The 23,799-nt window shown below is 37.4% G+C and overlaps 1 protein-coding gene across 1 annotated transcript in view; it reads right to left on the minus strand.

Annotated features, from left to right (window-relative positions):
* The window catches only part of Tmem135 (transmembrane protein 135), a 290,655-nt gene that overhangs the window by 185,342 nt on the left and 81,514 nt on the right, over positions 1 to 23,799 (minus strand). The window contains exon 5 of the mRNA XM_045146120.1: positions 11,196 to 11,261. Coding sequence (XP_045002055.1) covers positions 11,196 to 11,261 — 66 coding nt within the window. The remainder of the gene's footprint in view (positions 1 to 11,195; positions 11,262 to 23,799) is intronic.

A 23,799-nucleotide genomic window follows, 5' to 3' on the forward strand; every position in this document is an offset into this window, starting at 1 on the left:
CAGTCTTCTGTTAAGCAACCCCCTTCTCCGCCTCTAATCTCTGGGACCTACTGATCTATTCTCCACATTCAGAGTTGTTCCACAGAATGTAATATACATGAAATCACACAATATTTAGCCTTAAGTCTACAGAGTGCTGTGAATCTCTGAATTTACAACTTTTACCTGTGGGAAACTTTCAGCCATTATGTTTTCAAGTATTATTCTGTAGCCATCTTTGCATTCCCCCCAGGGTTTCTCATAACACAAGTGTTAGACCTTTTCTGTTGCCTCACAGAGTCCCAGGCTCTGCTCATCTAAGTTAGTCTCCTCTTTGTTGTTTTGATGTTACAGACTCTATTGACCCTTTCTTCAGATGTATTTTTTTCTCTCCTGTCATCTCCATTCTGGTATCAAACTTATCCCATGAATTTTCAGTTAATATTTAATGATTTAATTTCCTATCCCAAAATTTCTATATAGGTTTTTTTAAACTTTTTATATCTTTTCTGAGAACTTCAATCCTGCTGACATTTCACTAGTGCTACAACTGACTTTGTGGTACCAGTGCTCTTAGGAAGCCTAGCTTACAATTGTAACAGAAAAATCATCTCAAGAAAGGCATTTGTGAATTGTGCTTTTCTGTGAAATCATTTTATGACTTCCCTGGTTGCTGGTATGTCAAAGAATACTAGCTTGTATCCTTAAGACTTCAAGTTCTGCATCTTTATAACACTGATCATGTTAAAGGTCCTATTTATCTACAGAATACAGTACAACTGGATGTGTTTTGAACGTGTAGTTACTACTTCTGTAGTCAATCAACTCTATTGCGTTCAAAGCATATGCCACAACCCATGGGTTTTAGATTGTGGTTTGAATGTCAGTTCATTTTCCCAAGTCTATTCAGTGCTATTTACTCTATGATCATACATATCACCTAACAGCCAATGTGGGCAGAGAATTGTCTGGCAACACTACAGTTTAGTTCCCAAACCCATCATTATGCCTGCTTGAGTGAGTTCCACAAAAGCTCAGCTCAGGGATGTTTGGTGCTTTACAAACAGATATAGGTCATCATTTTTTAGTATCGCCTTCATGTCCACAATTTCACCCACATGCTTGCCTTCCAGCCTCTTGTTTGATTCTCTAGCTACAAGCCTGGCACCTATGCATACTCATATTGTTACATGCTTCCTGAAACTACATATACCTTGGATCTGAAGTGACAAGGAAAAATAAATACATTTCCCATGTTCTTTGAACTACAAGTGTCCCTTTACCTTATGTTTCTAGTCATAAAAACAATTATCTTTCAGATGCTGAATTCCTGCACAGCCATTAGGGATACCACTGCAGCAGGATAGCTTTAAAATTAGGGTCTCCACAGGACCACACCAAAAGGGTAAAACAATACCTAAAACACAAAACAGAAAGTGTAATCACCCTCCCAGCTATAATCATACAGGGCCTGTCTTTCCAGTCCTCTGACCATGAACAGAGAGAGGATTTCCCTTGGACACTATTCTCCCTGGATCCATTGTGCAGAATAAGAATAGGGGCTGCTCAGGAGTCCAAACTGAGAGAAAAATGAGGTGGGGACAGCATTAGTTGCCCTCCAGCTTTGATGTCCCTCTTAATCCTTCTAGTACTACTTACTCTTCAAGGACCACAAACGGTTGTCTTATATACTCTGGTCAGGATTTATACATGTTATCCATAGAAGAGATGAATAAACTGTGTTTACTCCATCTTAACAGAGGAGAACTACAAAAGTTCCAGAAATAACCCTTAACATTTATAGTCCTAGCTTTTTGACAAGGGTACCCAAGCAATGTAATGAGCAAGAAGAAATGGTTTCTTCCACAAGTGCTGCTAGTACCACTGTGCATCCATGCAGTATTAGGAATAATGATGATGGACTCAAACTTCTGCCTCATGCAATAGCAAAAGTTAAAATCCACATGGGTTCAAAGCTAAATGGAACCCCAAATAAATCTAAAGCTTTTAGGAGAAAGAAGACCTTGGAATCTCTGGATTGCATAATTGGATATGAACACCATAAACATACTGTATAACAAATTTGAAGAATGGAATTTTCAGCAAAATTAAGAACTTTTCAAAAATCACTTATTAGACAATAGACCATAGACTAGGGGGAAAAATTTCACATCCCCTATCAATTTTTTTATATTTTAGTTATTATTTATTTACTTGAGAAAATAAGAGAACAGGCACGCCATGGGATTGTGCCATTGCAAATAAACCCCAGACACATATGCCCCTTTGAGGATCTGGCTATGAAGTTACTATGAAATCAAACCCAGGACATCAGGCTTTGCAGGTAAGTGCCTTTAACCACCGAGCTATGTCTCCAGCACTATATCTACTTTATAATATTTTATGGTGAATTAAAAATCAAACATCATTTCTTATAACCCAACACAATGAACTTAATGAAAAACTGAGGGCTGGAGAGATGGCTAAGCAGTTACGCACTTGCCTGTGAAGCCTAAGGACCCCGGTTCGAGGCTCAATTCCCCAGGACTCACGTTAGCCAGATGCACAAGGGGGCGCATGCATCTGGAATTCTTCTGAGGTGGCTGGAAGCCCTGTCACACCCATTCTCTCTCTCTCTTTGGGCTGGAGAGATGGCTTAGCGGTTAAGTGCTTGCCTGTGAAGCCTAAGGACCCCGGTTCGAGGCTCAATTCCCCAGGACCCACGTTAGCCAGAAGCACAAGGGGGCGCACACATCTGGAGTTAGTTTGCAGTGGCTGGAAGCCCTGGCGCGCCCATTCTCTCTCTATCTGCCTCTTTCTCTGTCGCTTTCAAATAAATAAATTTTTTTTAAAAAGTTTTTTAGAAAAAGTGAGTAAATAAAAATGGCACAAGCAATTCATGAAACATATAAAACTGACCAGCCACTATAAAAAGAGGCCAAACATCATCAGTCATTAGGAAAATGCAAATTATTAGGAAATGACATACCCATTTCTAGAAGAAAATCTAATCATGCCAAATGCTGGTGTGGATGCGGGCAAACCTCACTACATGTGCACTGACAGTGGGAAGGTAAAATGGCACCATCACCATTTCTGAAGACACCACTCATAGAAACTACTAATCTTAACTCTGCAGCACTGATCTAAAAACATGAAAACACAAAGACATCTGTGCAAATGATTACAGTGGCATCACGCGCAATAGCTGAAGACTGGAGACCATCCAGATGCCATTGTGCTGGTTACTTTGCTGGCAGCTGTGACTCACTACCTGACAAGACTTAAGGGAGGAAAGGGCTGTTTTAGCTCATGATTTGACAGAGCAGTGCATCATGGCAGGAAAGGCTTGGTAGCAAGAGCACATCTCTGTGGCAGCCAGAACATGAACCTAGTAGTTTAGACTTGGAGGGGAATTAGAAATGAGAATGTGGGGCTAGAGAGATGGCTTAGCGGTTAAACACTTGCCTGTGAAGCCTAAAGACCCTGGTTTGAGGGTCGATTCCCCAGGACCCACATTACCCAGATGCACAAAGGGGCACATGCATTTGGAGTTTGTTTGCAGTGGATGGAAGCCCTGGTGTGCCTATTCTCAATCTCTCTCTCTCTCTCTCTCTCTCTCTCTCTCTCTCTTTGCGTCTTTCTCTCTCTGTCTGTTGCTCTCAAATAAATAAAAATGAACAACAACAAAAAAAATTTTTTAATGAGAATGTGTTGAATTTTTAGCTTTTTATTCAGTCTGGAACCTCAGCTAAATGGATGGTGACCCCCACTTCAGGACTGGTCTTCACCCTACTAATTTAAGCCTCTCTAGAAATGCCCTCACAGACACATCTAGAGCTGTGTTCCTATGTGATTATAAACTCAGTCAAATTGGCAGTGAAGACAAATTAAACATCAATCCAATAATACAAACTAGGCAAATAAAATGTAATCCATGTGAAGTAGTGTCACAAAATGGAAACTTGACACAAACATTGTGATAGAGAAGACTGTCAACACAAAAGGGCACATACTGTACCACTCCACCTGTGTCTGAAGAAAAAGCAAGCTCATAAATTGTGGCATAAGTCTTTTCCTTGGTTCTTGGAACAGAGCTCAAAAACAATTGGAATTCTCTGAGTTTTCTTACACCATTGAAATGGTTCCCAGTCATGGGACCTGCAAGGGCTTGGAGAAGGCTGACAACTGAGCTTATCACAGGCCAGTGATTCAGCTGATCATGCCTGTGTAGCACAGCCTCTGAACACTGGTACTTGGGAGTCTCAAAGCAGGTGACAATGTGTGGTGAAGATGCTCACTGACCCTGTGGAGAGAGGGCACAGAAGCATGGCACTCAGATTACCCTTTATATTAAAACCATAGCAATAACTGCAATGAATTGTTCTAGAGAATTATTGAGCCTGAAGGAATTGTGAGAATCCCCAAATTAACAGCAGGAAGAGCAGGTGTCTCCTGAGATGTGTGACTATGAAGTTAGAGTGGTCTTCTGGAGTGTAGGCCCCTTATGGTGTGAACTCTGAACACATGGGTGTCACAACTACATGTACCATACCCACATAGGGTAGAAACAGCTCAAGCAATAAAAACATCAGTGCTTACCTATGGCAAGATATCAAGAGCGATAGGCATTTTCAATACGGAAAGAAATATTTCCAAATAGGATCTGATGATAGCTGTACAACCCCATAAGTTTACATTTATAAAAATCAAAGTGTACGCTTTCACTGAAGACCATGTATACAATATTATCTACTCCTCAAGCCATTTTAAAAATCTAATCAATAAATGTCCAAAAATTAAAGAAAGCATTTTAAAAGATATAATTAGATTTATTCATTTTGTATTCTCACAGTAAATAGCAAATATTTAACAAACACTACCATCACTGAAATAATAAATGAGTTGCATCATGAAAACACTCCAAAGACATAAAGAAATTAGCACTGCTACATTAGGTGGGCAATTACACACATATAGAATATACTATGTTCAGTCCTGAGCTTTCTGTCTTGCTGATGTCCTGTACTTCTCCTGAAGTTAACTCCTGACCAAAAAAAAAAAAAGGGGGGGGGCTGGAAAGCTAAGCAGTTAAGGCACTTGCCTACAAAGCCTAAGGACCTGGGTTAGATTCCCCAGGACCCACATAAAACCCCACATGAACAAAGTGGCACATATATCTAAAGTTCATTTGCAGTGAATAGAGGCCCTGGCATACCCACTGTCTCTCATTCTTTCCCTCAGCCTGCCCCGCCCTCTCCAATAAATAAATAAAATATTTTTTTTAAAAAAAGGAGAAAGGGGCTGGAGAGATGGCTTAGCGGCTAAGTGCTTGCCTGGGAAGCCTAAGGACTCTGGTTCAAGGCTCAATTTCCCAGGACCTACGTTAGCCAGATGCACAAGGGGGCGCACACATCTGGAGTTCATTTGCAGGGGCTGGAGGCCCTGGAGCACCCATTTTCTCCCTCCCTCTCCCCCCCCCCCCCCGTGTATGTGTGTGTCTGTCTGTCTGTCGCTCTTTAAACAAAAAAAATTTTTTAAAGGAGGAAAGAATGTACATATAAAAAAAATCAACCATCATCCAGGCATGGTGGCTCACGCCCTTATTCTCAGCATTCTGGAGGCAGCAATAGGAAGATCACTATGAATTTAAAGCTAGCTTGGGACTACAGGGTGAGTTCCAGGTCCGCCTAAGCTACAGTGAGACCCTACTTCAAAAAGAAAATGTTTTTAGCCACATCATTTTTCAGGCTCCTCAGCAATCCTTCCCCACAGGCTTGAATCTTGTTCAATCCTATAAAGGGGAAGTCTGTACAACTTCCTGCCTTAAATTAATGGTAGTTCCTTATCATTAAATATAAATCTCTTCTGTAATCTGCCACAACCACAATGACCTGCCTCACACAATACTTGCCATTATGCACAAGACCATTTATTGTCAATAAGTGTAAGAGTCAAAAAAAAGATATGCAGGAAAAATACTAAAAATTATATTTGGAAAAATACATATGTGTAACATATGTAAAAAGGTAAGTTTCTATGTTAATTCAAAAAATCCAAATTACTTGCTGCTCAACTCATCCTAATGTTACACACAAAATTCTTTTGGTATATCTTGTTACAGAAGAATCATTTTCTATATGTCCAAATAATTGAATTTTAAAATTCAGCCAGCATGTTTAATGTATACAAACACATTCACCTATAAATATATGCAAGTTTAAGTTATTGGGTGATTGGCTTAGGGAAAACAGTTGGGACTAGCCTTACCCATGTGGAAATAATTACTATCCTTGCCTAAAGCTCATATTAGGATGAAAACAAACTGATGTTATCTTAAGAACCCTTCCAATTTCAGTAAAGCAAAACCTAACTGTTACAAAGTTAGACAGATATTGTCCAGACACTGTTTTGTTTAAGGGGGAAATATGTGGGATATTTATTTTTACATTTAAATTAAAGCCAGCATTAGTATGATGAAGCAGATGAGAGTACTTGAGAAGACAGGATCGAGTATGAGGGTAGTGCACCTGTAGACCGCAGCAGCTCAGGAGGCCAGGCCATGGCAAGAAGGTCACTAGAACATAGGAATTCAAGAGCAGCCCGCAGACCACGCGTGTTGGGTAAGACGATTCAGTATAAAAGGTACACATACAGCTGGATCTAGACAAGGCCACAAACTTAAACATTATGATCTAATATTTTTTAATCGGTTTCAGCCTGATCTCCCAAATATCTGAGAAAAAAATTCAAACTAAATTTCTTTCATTGGAAGCATAGAAATCTGTTTCAGCCTGATCTCCCAAATATCTGAGAAAAAATTCAAAATAAATTTCTTTCATTGGAAGCATGAAAAATGTCATGGAAAATAATATGATGAGTTACTTAATGACAAATATGATCTGGTAATGTTGCAGGTTCTGAAATTCAATACCTTGATATAATTCTGTCAGGTGCCATATATTTTCTAGCAAAAATTGTAACATTTTAAATAGTAATGTTTTGGTTCAAAGAATTGTAGAGAGAAAAAATTATCACCACAGCTGAAACTCAGGCCTGGCTCCTACCACAGGCAGCTCAACAGCTATTCCATGCAGACCCATGACCGTAACTTTTTTTTTTTTTTTTTGGTCAAAAGCAAGATATAAAGCCCATGTCTTCCTGGAAACCTCCAGAAGAGACGACCAGCAGACTCGCCTACTTTTCTACATTTTCTTTCCTGTGATCAAAGCTCATTTCTTCCCATTAAGTGAGAGAGAAGTACTACGGTTACAGTAATGCAGCACAAGACACAGTACTTTTATTTTTAAACAAAGCACCTTTTTTATATTTATTTGAGAAAGAGACACAGAGAAAGAAAGAGGGAGGGAGAGAGAGAGAGAAAGGACATACCAGTACATCCAGCCACTGCAAACAAACTCCAGACCACCTTGTGCATCTGGCTTATATGGCTCCTGGGGAATCAAATCTGGGTCCTTTGCTTTGCAGGCAGGTGCCTTAATCACTAAGCCACCACTCCAGCCCTCACAGTACTTCCTTTTTACAATTGCTGATAAGAAATTCACATTTCTTGTTAAGACAGAAAACATTTCTGTCTCAGTTACCCATGTACTATATAGAACACCTTAAAATTAAACAATAAGTGTGTTAAAATACATCTTCTCTGTGAAGAGAGCCTATAATTTGTAATTTTTATCAGTTTCGCACAGACCTAAGTATCCTTTATCTCCTAATACCACTCCCCTACTCGGACACAAAATGTAAGGACTGTCATGTGGCATTTGGCAAGAACTACATCACACCGATGACTGTTTCCTTTGCTGTGCTCAGCCTTTCTGTTTGTAGCATTTGTCTATTAGGGTCTTGCCCATTCCAGTGCCCTGAAGCATCTACCCTGTTTCTTCTGGTGGTTTCATGGTTTAGGGTCTTAAATAAGACTTTTAATTTGTCTTTTAGTTAATTTTTATGCCTAGTGAAAGATAGAGGACTAACTTCATTTTTCTGATTTTGGATATCTAAATGTCTCATCACCATTTGCAGAAAAAAATCATCATTTTCAGGATGTGTTACTATCTGTGCCAAGATTCAGTTACTTTTTTTTTTCTGTTTTGGGTTTTTTGTTTGTTTGTTTGAAGGTAGGGTCTTGCTCTGGCCCAGACTATGTCTCAGGATGGCCTCGAACTCAAGGTGATCCTCCTATCTCTGCCTCCCAGGTGCGGGGATTAAAGGTGTGTGCCACCACGCCCGGCTTTCACTTGCTCTTGATGTGCGGGTTTATTTCCAGGTTCTCTACTGTTTCCATTGGTTTATATGTTGGTTTTTATGCCAATACCACAGTGTTTTCAAGAGTACAGCTTTGCAGTATATTTTGAAGTCAAGTAATATAATACCTCCTGCTTCGTCCTTTCTGTTCAAGATGGCTTTGGCTATTCAGAGATTTTTTAATGGTTCCACACAAATTTTAGGATTATTTTCCAGTTATATGAAAAATGACATTGGGCTTATTACTGTGTATGTATTCATGTGTGCGTGAACACAAGTGTGTGTGCAAATGTATGTGTGCACATGTATGGATGCCAGAGATCAACATTAGGTGTCCTCCTTAATCATTCTCCACTTACTGAGATACAATCTTACTGAATCTAGAGCTCACTGCTTCAACTAGACTAGCTAACCAATAAGCTCCAGGGATGTCCTGTCTCAGCCTCTCCAGCATAGGATTACAGGGAGCATCATCACGCCTAGCATTTTACAGACCTAGAGATACGAATTCAGGTCCTCATGACTGCACAGCAAGCACTTTCCCAGGAGCCATCTCCCCAGCCCTCAACCACTGGTGTTCTACCAGGGATTTTATTGAATCTGCAATCGTTTTTGGTGACACAGAGGAATGGACATTTGACAATACTGGTTCCCTACTTAGTCAACAGATGTCTGACTATCTGTCCCTTCTTCAATTTCTTCCATCAGTTCTTTATAAGAGGCATTGTTTGATGCATGAATTGAATAAGTAGAATGTGTCTCAAAAAAACATATAGACACGTACGAAGAGCTGACTTAGCAGATAAGACACTCACTTGCCTAAGAAGCCTAAGGACCCACACGCAAGCCAGGTGCACAAGATAGTGCATTTGTCTGGAATTTGTGTGCAGTGGCTAGAGGTCCTGGCATGCCCATTCTCCCTATCTCTCATTTTCTTTCTCTCTGCCTCAAATAAAATAACTTAAAAATTGCCATTATGCACAAGCCCATTTATTGTCCCTATCTCTCATTTTCTTTCTCTCTGCCTCAAATAAAATAACTTAAAAATTAATATATATTCATTATGTATCAATTATATATATATAAAACCTTCAACAACTACTACTTCCACATTCCTTTTTGATTCCATGACAAGGAAAGTTACCTTTCTCCAATAGTTCTCCTACCCAGAGATGCCTTTTGTCCTCTTTACCTTTAGCAATGCTCATCCATTTCTTCAAGGCACAGTTGAAAAATGCATCTCTTGGGAAATGTAAACCAACTAAACCCAATAGCAATTATTTGCTTCCCTTTAAGTTATTTGAATTACTGGTATTATTAAACTATATTCCTGCTTTTGAACCTGGTAAATGGTTACTTCCTATTTGCTTAGTATGCTACTATTTTCTTCCCTAACTATAAAATATAAACTATTGCTGGGCCAAAACGTCATACTTCCCAAGGCAGAAATATTGATCAGCAGCTGGGTGTGGTAGTGCATGCCTTTATTTGCAGCACTCAGAAGGCAGAGGTAGGAGGATCACTATGAGTTCAAGACAACCCTGAAACTAAATAGCTAATGCCAGGTCAGCCTGTGCTAAAGCGAGACTCAACCTCAAAAAAAACAACCAAACACAAAAACAAAAAGTAAAATTATATATTTATGTAGATATTGATCAGTTCTGTTCACTAATGGATGGAAGACAGATACCTGTGATATTGCCAGGCATATAGAAGTGTTTAATAAATATTTCCTGAGTAAAGTGTAGTAGATGATAATCTAACACATTAATTCCTGTCCACTCAGTAAAATAAAGGCATGCCCAATATTTATTAATATGCTTAAATGATTATTTATAAAATTGTGCTGCATACATTCTAAACCTGTCTACATGGAACAAAAGATCAGGTACAAATTTGTATTGCCCCCACGGTTAAGTCACTAGCAAATTAAAACATCTGAAATTCATTGACAGATGACATTCTAAGGAAACAAGTCAAACTTTAGTATGAGGAAGTTTCTTTTCTCAATTTAGCACTACATACTTCAATTTGTTGTAGTATAAGGAGTCCAAAACACAAAATAAATATCTTTCAGAACAAAATATATGTCAAGATTATATAAAAGTAAATTATAAAACATTTTAATATTTTAAAGCATGTAAGTATATTGCTTTTTAAATGATGACATGTATGTGACCAATACACACAAAAATCAACCAATCAAAGCTATAATCATATTGTAATACAATTCCAGTTAAATCAGTCACTCTCACTATAAAATATTCAAGTTACTGAATTACAAACATTCCATTAAATTACAAAATAACTGCAGGATAAAAAGCACTGTATTTTATCCCCAAGCATTTATGAGCAGAATAGAAAAGCAAACATAGCAACATTACATTCAACATCAAGCTAAATATGCCTTGGTGAGAAAAAACATCAAGAGAAAGAAAGTAGTAATTTATGAATGGAAATTTATTTCAGGTGATTTTTTTAATTGACAATATCATTTAAAAACATCAAAATTTGAAATCTATGATTAAACTGAGCTTCAATAACAGAACAGACAAAATTCTCTCTTCATCTTTCTGTGAGAAATGTCAGCATTTCAATTTATTTTATCCTAAGAAATAGATATTTCTATATAATATTAAAAGGGAAGATATAAAAAGGAAAAGAATTAGTATAATTTGAATTATGTATGTACAGGCTATTATTAATAAATGTCATTTTCTGTTAAAAACAATTAGGGACCAAAAGATTGTAAGACTCGGTAATTTACTTTCAACCTAAGATCCAGTTCCAATAAACTGTGAGCAGAAGTAGATTTTTACATCAGGGACAGTCAATAGTATGTACATCAAATATTTCTCTGTTACAAAGCTTTGTAACATTCACTACATTTCATATTTTAAACAGTGCAAACTATAAATTAACAACTAATAATTTTATCAAAATTCTCATCTTACTTCTCCATTTCTTAGCGTTGTGATGGTTCCTCTTGCAACACCCATTCTGAATAGTGTTTCTGTAGCCTGTAAATAAGTGAAAATATGAAGAGCTAAAATGTATTATCTGTTAAAAAAAAAAAAAACTACATACTGTACCCTAAAATCATTTTTAAAAAATTTAATACTACTGTATCCCCATGACTTCAAGAGAAATTTTAATAAGGTATAATAAGAACTAAAATTTCTAAAGTATATTCCAAATATAACTTTATAATGTTTTTAAAAGCTCAAACTAAAATGTTTCAAAAAGTTATTTTAATAGCCGACCATTCTAAGTCAACAGACTCTACTCATTTAATTGGGTTAGTTTAACCATAGTGTGTTAATAAAAATTAAATTAAGAACTTATTGTTTATTCTGAATTTTGGTTTCCACTGAATGAAGATCAAACTATGAATATTCTAAAATGAAAAATAAGAATAAATAAAATGCAAAATAAGATGAAGTAATTTATCAACACTATATATATTAACAACCCCAGTCATTCCTTACTACAAGCTAACAATTAACAGACAGAAGAAATATTAAGAAAATCATTTAATTTCAAAATGCATGTTTAAAAAAAAAAGCTTGGGGCTGGAGAGATGGTTTAACAGTTAAGGTGCTTGCCTGTAAAGACAAAGAATCCAAGATCAATTCCCCAAGACCCATGTAAGCCAGATGCACAAGGTGGTGCAATCATCTGGAGTTCATTAGCAGTGGCTAGAGGCCCTGGGGCACCCATTCTCTCCCTCCCCTCACCTTTCTCAAATAATAAATATTTTAAAATAGTTTTTTAAAAAAGCTTGGGAAAAAGTTTAAACATGGAAGTAGAGTTTGTCCAATTAAAACAACAAAGCTGCTAAAACCAATTAGGGAGAACACAAATAAATACAAAGACATCCTGTGTTCCTGGTTTAAAACTTATTAAGATCAATATTAAAATGTTTAAACTACCTAAAACAATCATCAGATTCAATGCAATGACCTTCTTTTCAAAGAAAATCCTAAAATTCATGTAGAACTTTGTAACTGTGAGGGGTACAAAGTAGCAAGACATGTTATCAAATGGCTCAGTTATGAATAATATCAAGTTTATATTTTTATAACTTTTTAAAAATATATTTTATTTATTTCAGAGAGAGACAATGGGCACTCCAGGGCCTCCAGCTACTGCAAACAAACTCCAGATGCATGTGCCCCCTTGTGCAACATGGGTCCTGGGGAATCAAAATGGGGTTCCTTGGGCTTTGCAGGCAAACATCTTAACTGCTAAGCCATCTCTCCAGCCCCGAATAATACCAAATTTAAATAGGATCAGGTAAACATTACATACAATTTTAACCACAATTCATGGTTTGCCATTTTATGAACATCCTAACTAAATTTCCATTTTTCTACTACAAATCAACAGTATGCAAAATGAATCAACAATAATCAAGCTGAGCATGGTAGTGAATTCTATACTCCAAGTACTTAAGAGGCTATGGCAAGATGATCCTGGGCTTGAGGCCAGCCTCAGCCACATGGGGAGAGCCTCTCCCAAAAGCAGCAAGAGGGTGATGACAATGACAATGATGATACAACAGCTGCAATGTGTGCAAGTTAGTGTATCAGTTAAGAAGAAAGGAAAGTGTTGCAGGTAGTTGTCCCTACATCGTAGAACTAAGGCACTAAGACACAGGGAGACGTGGAGAAGACTGTCACTGATGTTCAGGTATCTCTGCAGCTTATTATGTTTAAACTATACACACAAAGAGAGGGAGAGAGAAAGAGAGAATGCTTTAAATAAGATTCCAGAAAAAATTCAAGGAAATTATCAACAGTGTCCAGGTTCTCAATGAGATCAAATTTTAATAAAGAAGTGAATGTGAGAGTGAGAAATATAATAATCATATGGCATAACACCCTTCAAAATACTAGACAAAAAAGTAATGAGTAATATTGAGTTGTAGCTAGAAAGAAATTCAGAGTTAGCATAAAAATGATTACAGAATATATCTAGGATATAGAAAATGTGGGTTTGTAGTGACTAGGTTGATGTTAGCAGTAAGGTGGAAGAAGTGAGTACAGACAGGAAGGAATAAGGACATCAGGTAAAGAATGTTTCTCCACCAGATGGAATCAAGATCACACACAGCCATCTGTAGGTCATGGGATGATAGATAGCACCCAAAAACTTAAGCTCTCTCTCCTCCCTCTCCAGTTCTTCTTCTTTTTCTTACCCTGTTTCCTCTCCCTTTTTCTCTCTGGTTCCATATTTGAATTAGTATACAGAATAATCTAGTGACAATGACTAAATTTCTGACTTAAGTACAGAGGAGAGAAAACACACACACACACACACACATACGCACACAAAAGAAAAATATGAAAATGAAAGACAGAACTGCTAAAGGATACTTAAAATGCACCTAAGGTTGAAAAGCCATAAATTTTGCTTGCTATAAATCCACCCAGCTATGACATTAAAAAGGCTGAAGGATTCATGGTTCAGGAATTGTCAAGGATAGAGTAAGCTGGAATGTACAAGACACAGATGACATGGCAGCATCCTTAATGAAACTTGAGTAACAAAATATATTTTATCTAATATATAAATAAGAAGAAATAGGGCTGGAGAGATGGCTTAGTGGTTAAAGCAGTTGCCTGAGAAACCAAAAGACCTAGGTTCCACTCCCCAGAACCCACATAAGCCAGATGCAAAAGGTGGTACATGTATCTGGAGTTCCTTTGCAGTGGCTGGAGGCCCTGGCGTGCCCATTCTCTCTCCCCTCTCCTGTCTTTCTCTCTCTCTCTAATAAATAAACGCAATAAATTATTAAGAAAATACCTTTTAGAAGAAGAAGTGAAGTTTATTTTTAAAAAAGAGATCAGAAACTTTACAATGTCCCTACACATAAACCAATACACATCAAGATGGGAGGCTGAAAACTTGATGTCTAAACCTTATATTAGAAAAGAAAAAAATAAACTTTATGGTAACCTGCTAAGTTTGTAAATGTGGCATAGTAAAATATCACTCTAACCTGTCACTCTCTAAGAGATTCATAATAGGCCACTACTGAGGTAGGAGAGTGGTTATTCATACACTCAATAAGAAACAAGTTATACATGATGAATTTACTTATAAATTTTTACTAAAGCATACAAAACAAGTTGAAAGATTTACTTATTGAAATTTTATTAAAAATAAAATTCCCACTCATGATGTATTTACATTTACTCTATTCTTAGTCATATGTATGCTGTGACATATGGCATCTGCCTGTTTCTATGAAAGCCATGCATAATTCAGTTGACGTGACTTTCAACAACATATATTTAAGTTGGTATAGTTACTCCATATATTTGAGGAGGAAAAATGGAAAGGTAGATGCAGGAGTCAAACACTTGGGATATAATATAATAATTTGTCAAAACAACATCAAACTACGTTTATATCTCAAACCACAGATACAAGGTTGATTTATTTAAGAAGAGACTATTTGAAGATTAAATTTTCCCTGTGTGTCACCTCGAACAGAATACCAAATTCATTTTTTCAAATCAATTGATTACCATTCTTCCAATAAAGGCTTTAAGATTGTTTCAATTTGACAGTGCTCTGTCAATACAAACCACTCCCTTTGGTTTCATAGGAAAACACTGAAGTGTGCAACTATCTTTTGACCTTTATTAAGATACTGTTTTTTGTTTACTTTTATTTTGATACTAACAAGCATCAAAAAGAAGAGAGGATTAATTCTCAGTATATATAACTTTACCAACAAAAAATTATTTTAACTAGCCCTATATGCAGATAACATGATCCTATGCCTAAATGACCTGAAAGACTCTACCATAAAATTTCTAAAGATGATAAATTCTTTCAGCAAAGTGGCAGAATACAAAATCAAAATACAAAAATCAGCAGCCTTCCTATATGCAAAAGACAAATATATAGAGAAAGAAACCAGCGAGGCTGTCCCATTTTCAACAGACTCAAAAAAATCAAATAACTTGGAATAACACTAACAAGGATGTGAAAAACCTACATAATGAAGCCATAAAACATTCAAGAAAGAAATTGAGGAGAGCTGGGCGTGGTGGCACATGCCTTTAATCCCAGCACTTGGGAGGCAGAGGTAGGAAGATCACCATGAGTTTGAGGCCACCCTGAGACTACAGAGTGAATTCCAGGTCAGCCTGGGCTAGAGGGAAACCCTAACCCAAGAAACCAAAATAAAATTTAAAAAAAGAAAAGGAAAAAGGAAGAAATTGAGGAGGACCTGAGAAGACAGAAAGACTTCCCATGCTCCTGGACAGGTAGGATTAATATTGTGAAAGTGGAAATTATACCAAAAGCAATATGCAAATTCAATGCAATACCAATAAAAATCTCATTCTTCATAGAGACAGAAAAAATAATCTCAAAATTCATATGGAATGGCAGAAAGCCCCAGATATCCAAAAATATACTCAGCAAAAGAAACACCTCAGGAGAAATCACCATACCAGATTTATAGCTATACTATAAAGCCACAGTAACAAAAACAAAATGGTATCAGCATAAAATCAAAAATACAGACCAATGGAACAGAACTGAAGACTCAGCCCTTATTTCAACTATATCTACTTGATCTTTGATGAAGATGCCAACGACATATACTACAGAAAAGACAAATGGTACTGGACACATTGGATAACAACGTGTAGAAAAATGAAACTAGATCCACTCCTCTCACCATGCACCAAAGTCAACTTCAAATGGATTCAAGACCTTAGTATAAGACCTGAACCTCTCAGTCTACTGCATGAAAAAAACTGGTGGGACTCTCCACAATAGAGGAGTAGAAAAAAAGACTTCCTGTAGCCTATGAAATTAAAAAAGAAAAAACAGCACTCAACCAGTGGGATTTCATGAAGCTCAAAAGGTTTTACACAAACAAACTATAAACAGGGCCAACAGACTACCCACAGAATGGGAGAAAATCTTTGCCAGCTATGACACTCACAGGGGACTAATATCTAGAATCTACAAACAACTCCAAAAAAATAAGCAATTGAAAAAAACTCTAACAATCCATTCAGAAAATTGAAAGAGACCTGAATAGGGAATTCTCAAAGAAAGAAATACAAATGGCTAATATTCACCTAAGAAAATGTTCAACATCCTTGACTATCAATTAAAATGCAAATTAAAATAACTATGAGATATCCCCTTACTCTTTTTTAAAATTTCTTATTCTTTGTAATTTCATTCTGCCTAAGATGATTAATACTAAAAACATTCACCAGACTTTTTTTTTTTTTGTAAGTGGCAGGAGGAAATAGTCTAAATTCCTGTTTAAAAGCAGATTATTGGTCAGGTTTGGTGGTCCACGCCTTTAATCATAGCACTCAAGAGGCAGAGATAGGAAGATGGCTGTGAGTTCATAGTGAATTCCAGGTCAGCCTGGGCCAGAGTGAAACCCTACCATGAAAAACAAAAACGAAAAAACAGATTATGAAGAAAGACTGCTTTAAAGAACAGTAATAAATAAAAGATTTAAGGGTCATAAAACATAGATATATACAAAGTACAAGGCTGGACCTGTGCACATATATGCAAACTTGCATATGTACAAGTATCAAACCCAAAATCATCATCATGGGGAAATGTGTGGTGAGGTGGCAGCAGCAGTAATCTCTGCATGACTTTGATCCGTAACTTTCTAGAGTTCCACCATACACATATGACAGGCCCTCTTTACCAGAATGGCATGTGGTAATATGCCCAGAGGATGCCTGAAATCACACATAGTACCAACATATTTCCTTGTAAATACATTTCTGTAAAAAGTTTAATTTAGGCTGCATCCTGAGATCCCGAACTCTGGGGTGCAGACCTTGCATACCAGCTTTCTTCTTTTTATTTCTTTTTTTTTATATATATTTTTTAATTTTTTATTTATTTATTTGAGAGCGACAGAGACAGAGAGAAAGACAGATAGAGGGAGAGAGAGAGAGAGAATGGGCGCGCCAGGGCTTCCAGCCTCTGCAAACGAACTCCAGACGCATGCGCCCCCTTGTGCATCTGGCTAACATGGGACCTGGGGAACCGAGCCTCGAACCGGGGTCCTTAGGCTTCACAGGCAAGCGCTGAACTGCTAAGCCATCTCTCCAGCCCCTTTTTATTTCTTTTTACCCAATAAAACTTTGCCTCACACAAAAAAATTTAATTTATAAATTAAGTACAGTAAGATGAACAACAAAATAGAATTATGATGTATAAAAATTATTAGACTTAATAATTTGTTATGTTTTTCAGAAATTCTCACTTAATTTTTGACTGTGGTGGACCTTGGTCACTGAAAGCACAGATGAGGCTGATGTACTGAAGAAGGGAAGTTCTTCTGGCCTTTAGTTGGTCTTACAATTAATTGCTTCAAGCACTTTAGTCTTTGTATTGTTTCCTTTGGGGAGGATGACTTGGCCTCTTTACCTCACCATTAACAGATGCTCCCGATTGATTCCTCTTAAAAAAATTTTAAAAATAGGGCTGGAGGGATGGCATAACAGTTAAGGTGTTTGCCTACAAAGTCAAAGGACCCAGGTTCAATTCCCCAGGACCCATGTTAGCCAGATGCACAAGGTGGCACATATGTTTGAGTTCGTTTGCAGTGGCTGGAGGCCCTGAAGCGCCCATTCATATTCTCTCTCTCTCTCTCTCTCTCTCTCTCCCTCCCTCCCTCCCCCTCCCTCCTTTCTCTGTCAAATAAATAAATAAAAATGACAAAAATAATATATGTGAGACAGATAAGGGGGCTCTAACTGTACCCTGAACAGTAAACAGGCATAAAACATTGTTAAAATACTGTTATATTCACAATTAGTGTTGATGATATGCTCTTTAAGTTCATATTGTGAGTATTCCTTCTGATGTTCATTTTCTTGCAAATAAACAGACATTAGGAGACAGGATAATCTGACTCAGCTTCTTGGCAGCTGTTGGACTCTCCCTTTCTGATCTGACCACCTTTGAGCAGGACTGTCTGCCAAACAGCTACTAAGACTACTGTGGTGGTTTCATTCAGGTGTCCCCCATAAACTTAGGGGTTCTGAATGCTAGGTTCCCAGCTGATGGAGATTTGGGAATTAACACCTCCTGGAGGCAGTGTATTGTTGGGGGCAGGCTTATGGGTGTTATAGCCAGATTCCCCATGCCAGTGTTTGGCACACTCTCCTGTTGCTATTGTCCACCTTATGTTGGCCAGGGGGTGATGTCCACCCTCTGCTCATGCCGTTTTCCCTGTCATCGTGGAGCTTCCCCCTCAAGACTGTAAGCCAAAATAAATCTCTTTTTCCCAGAAGCTGCTCTTGGTTGGGCGATTTCTACCAGCAATGTGAACCGGACTGCAACAACTACCCAAATGCAACCACCTGCTGCTAGAAACAGCCATGGATATCCTGAGAAAATTCCTCTGCGAGAACTGATTGCTGGGGATCTTGAAGGTAAAGTTCCAGCCAGGACTGTTTAAAGTAAATTGTCCTGGATTTTTTGATAATATAAGCCTTAGTGAACTCCAGATGAGTTCTAAGATGAACTCCAACCATCCTCATCTAGTTCAGAAGGAAGAACTTCCCATGGAGTGGCTTAGCAGAAGGACTGCTGTGACTGGGCTAAAGATATCATAAGGTGATTGGTATAAATATAACCCTCATTTGCATAAAAAGTTTGCTGTGATTGTGAAAACACACCTTCGATGTCTAAGTGAGGTTTGCTGAGGTTGGTGCAAACAGCCTTCCTCTGGCATCTAAGCAAGCTGTTTGCCTCATTTGGGGACTCAGCTGGGAGATGCCACCCTACACTGCCTACCCTGGGGTTGCACAGCATTAGGCAATAAAAGGCTCCTCACAAGTGGTCTTTTCTGGCTGACTTTCAACACTGTAATGTGGGCTGAGCTAGTAACACAAAGAAATAAGCATCAGAGACAACAGCATTGGTGACAACACAGGCAATGGAAAGCAACAGCAATGACAGCTGAGCAGTCTACAGAACAAGTTGTAAAAGCAGCAAGATGGTCAGCTGTTTGACAACTACAGAAGCAGCATTTAAACAGATTTAGAAAAGCCAGGGCAGGAACAAGCAGGATGATGGAAGTGGACAAGTCAGAGATCTAAGACTGGAGAAGGACAGAAGTTTATAAAGAGCCAGAGAAGACAAACTGCAGAAAATGGTCACTGAAAAAGTTCCAGAGAACTGTCAGATCTTTAGGGTCAGCAGACTCAGACATCCCAGGCCCATGAGCTGCAACAATGGCTCTATCAAGGGCTGAGGAATCCCAATAACTAGGTCTGCTGGAAGACATCAACACCAGCCTCCAGCAAGGGCTGAGTAATTCCAACTTCTGAGAGCTACAAAAGAGCTGTGACATTGTAGAGCTAAGAGGCCAGCTACCCAAGGCCTACAGAGGAGCTGTAACACCAGAGGGCAACACTGGCTGCTGCTCCCCTGCCTGCTGACGCAATTAGCTGCTATCAAACACAGAGGGATACAAAGGACAAAGATCAGCAACTAAGGAGCTTCTCCAAGCCTAGTCATGATTTCTGAGTACAGCAAAAGGCCCTCTGACTATAAGCATATGTAAAAGATTAACATATGAAATAATATCTAAAACAGACTAAAGATTGAGTATCCCTCATGCAAAATACTTAAGAGTAGATGTATTCGGCCATTTCTCTTTGTGGGGGAGTAGAGGTAGAGTTTCTTTATATACCTAACGAAGATACCTTGGATATGTGATCTGTCTAAAAAGGCAACTGGCACATGTTTCAAATATACCTTTATATATGTATCCTGAATATAATTGCATATACAATATTTGTAGTATACTGTTTTGACTGTCCTGTAAGCATGAAGCAGGTGTGCAATTTTTCACTTATGGAAACATGCTGACGCTCAGCACATTTTGAATTTTGGAACATTTTGGATGTGGTTTTTTGAACTAGAGCTGTTAAATCTAAAGCTGTATAAAGATAATACCAGAATTTACCAATAGGGTTATAAATTGTACCCACTAAATTATTGTTTATAAAAATAAGTACATACCAAACATGCTCTAAATGTTTACAGTGGCTAATTGCATACACAATATTTATTTATCTAGTAAGTAGTAATGCATGGTATATTCATATAAAAATAAATCACTAATCACAGAATGCATTTCCCTAAAATATCAAAAAAACAAACATTTTTAACAATGCAGTCATACAATCTCTATTGAAATTATTCAACTACTTTGAGTTTAAGAGGAGCTGTAGACAATGGTTATGCAAATGGACAAGATGACATACCAGTAATACTTTATTTTTGCCTGAGTAGACTCTAATATCAAATAGAACTGTTTCAACCTGGTGAGGGACAATTACAAAAAACATACAACTAACTAATATTAGGCATGAAGCTGAAGGATTCTGAATAAAGAATCAAGGTAAAGATGGTGTTTCTCACTTCCACTTGATATTCTTGTGCATGCCTCTACCAACCAAAATAAGTCATGAGGAAGATGTGAGTGGACACATTAGAAAGGAAGCAGTAAAGCTTTCAATAATTACAAATGACTATTTTAGCTTTAAAAAATTCCTAAGAAATTTGTAAGACAATGACCTAGTCTTACTGTTTAGCAAAGCTACAAAAAAAATTATTCAACATTCAAACTTTCCTCTATCATAGCTTTGCTGGATATGAGGTTCATGCATATCAATTCTGAAAGTCAGTTGCTTCAGCTCCACTGGTTAAAAAAAATTATTCTTTAGCCAATAAATAATGTGGGAGCATTGTATAAAATCAGTTGGCCATGAGTCTTCAGTTTCTAAAGGACTGGTAAAACCATTTTTATTTGCATTAAAACCTAAATATATTAAACACTTAGGCACAGACTTAATAAAACCAAGATTTAATAAAACAGCAATGCTTCAAAAAATTAAAGTCTTGGACTGGAGAGATGGCTTAATGGTTAAGGTGCTTGCCTGTGAAGCCTAAAGATCCAGGTTTGATTCCCCAGGACCCATGTAAGCCAGATGCACATGGTGGTACATGCATCTAGAGTCTGTTTGCAGCGGCTAGAGGCCCTGGAGCACCCTTTCTCTCTCATAAATAAATAACAAATAGATAAAATATTTTTAAAAAATTAAAATCTTAAATAGGTAAGTATGTGACATTTATAAACTGAAACAATCAATATCAACTCTTGAAACCGATCACAGAGCCCCAGCAAGCCCAAACAAAATCTAGCAGAAACGTTTATAGAAACTTGACATGTCCAATGGATTTTCTGTAATAGTACCAAGGTAATTTAATGAAGAAAAATCTTGGTGACAGGTATAGTACAACTATCATCCCTGCACTTGTGAAGTAGAGTCAGGAGGATCGGAAGTTCAAGTCCAGCTAGGATACGTGAGATCTTGGGAAAGGACTGGAGAGCAAAGATTAGTCTTTTAAACCACTGAAATTAAAACAATAAAGAACAGAATTTTTAACCAGAAATATACAAACCTCTATACCTCATTCCACATACTCCAAGTAGACCAAAGACACAAATGTTTTAGCTCAAACTATAAAACTTTTAAAAATCGTTATGATTCTGATTTAGGCAAAACAGGGGAAGGTGGGAATTAAATGCTTTTTTAATGTGCACAGCAAACTGTACTGTCCTAAGTCAGCCACAGTGACGTATACACTACTGTATATGTGCTTCCTAAAATGTGCACTGACTCTCCTCCACATGTCTTGCTTCCTCTTGAACCTAAGACCTTTCAAGCTACTTCTATGATAACTTAGCAGGCAAAAAGGTAATGTGGGCCAGGTTAAGTCCTAAGAGGCAAAGTTACTTTTAACTGGTTTTCTATTTCTTTGTAAAGGTTCCTCCTTTGAAGCCCTGAGCAACCATTTAAGTCAAGCTACGATGAAATCATCATGTTCACAAAACTACACAAAACATGGATTTTCTGCCTGGACCAAGAGACAGTCTTGTGAATGAGGCTTCTGATAAGTGAAGGTACACTGCCAGTGTCAAGTGGAACAGAAATGCTGTGCCCTGAACAAGCTATGCCTGCACTGCAGATTAGTGCAAAACATTGCAATTATTTTTTCCCACTAAATTTTTAAGAGGCTTGTTTTTAAGATCATTCAACAATTGATTCATTGATAAAATGTACTAATCAAAATTCAAACCCTAATGCTATTATTAGGACTCAAGAAAATGAAGCCTCAAGCTATAGACTGAGAGAACATATACATCTGGCAAAGTGCTTGAATTCAGAATGTACAAAAATGAGTTTTGCAATTAAAAATAAAGATATTCAATAAAAAATTAAAATGACCAACAATTCAACAGAACACACATATATTCAAGAAAACACGCATTTACAAATGTATGAACATGCAAAACTTCAGTGAAAAAGATGCCCGATATTTGATGTCCTTAAGAAACTACAAATTAAAAGCAAGATGAGACAGCACTATTATGCACTAGAATGGCCAAGGTTAAAACAAGAATACCAAGTGACAGTGAGATGCTGGTTCTACTCTCCAACATTTGTAGAAACACAAAATGGGATAGTCACTTGGAAAAAGATTTGGGAGTTCACTATAAATTTAAGCACATTATTACTATAACAATTACTGATACAATTCCCTCCACAGGCATCTATCCATGAAAAGTGAAAACATAAATCTGCATGATTTATATACAAGTAAAAATAGTAAAGAGCTAATTTTTTCTTAAAACACAAAGGGAGACAACTAACTCTCAAGGGAGAGAAGGCAATTTATACAAGAGATTAATACTTTGCATCTTGACTGCCTGCAGTCATAAGCCAAAATTCATCAAACTAAGTCTAAAATAGCTGATGTTCATTAAATGGAAATAAAGATTTTTAAACACAGTCCATATCTGTCTCCATTTTTTCCTGTCACATTAAAGCAGGTCTCAACTAATTTGTAACTTAATTCTCATTAATCGTGTGTGTGTGTGTGTGTGTGTGTGTGTGTGTGTGTGTGTGTGTGTGTATGTATATACATATCATGGGTACTATCTCAGTGGGAATTTTTGAAAGGTCATTTATGTGCTTTAAACAGATTTATACATTTCAGATATAGATTCCATCTTAAACTCACAAACAATTCATTTAGGCTGACAGCAGAGGTGGAGGATAACCAAAGCGTCACAAAATAGCAGAATAAGGTCAATAGCTAGGTGTTGATCAACATAAGATACATGACAGTCTGGAAGACACACTCATAGGTAGACTGGAGACCCAACAGAAGTACACCAACATAAAATCTGCATTCTACACAAAATTTTATATTACCAATTAAGACCACTGCTCTAATACAAGGCTTATTAAAATGTTTCCACTTGGGACCCCTTTTCACCTGAAAAAATTTAACATAGCCCCTACTAAATATATAAAATAGGTATACAGGGCTGAGCATGGTGACACACACCTTTAATCCCAGTACTCGGGAGGCAGAGGTAGGAGGATAGCCATGAGTTCAAGACCACCCTGAGACTACATAGTGAATTCCAGGTCAGCCTGAGCTAGAGTGAAACCCTAA

Source organism: Jaculus jaculus, chromosome 3 (genome assembly GCF_020740685.1).
Source record: "Jaculus jaculus isolate mJacJac1 chromosome 3, mJacJac1.mat.Y.cur, whole genome shotgun sequence".
NCBI classification, from domain to species: domain Eukaryota; kingdom Metazoa; phylum Chordata; class Mammalia; order Rodentia; family Dipodidae; genus Jaculus; species Jaculus jaculus.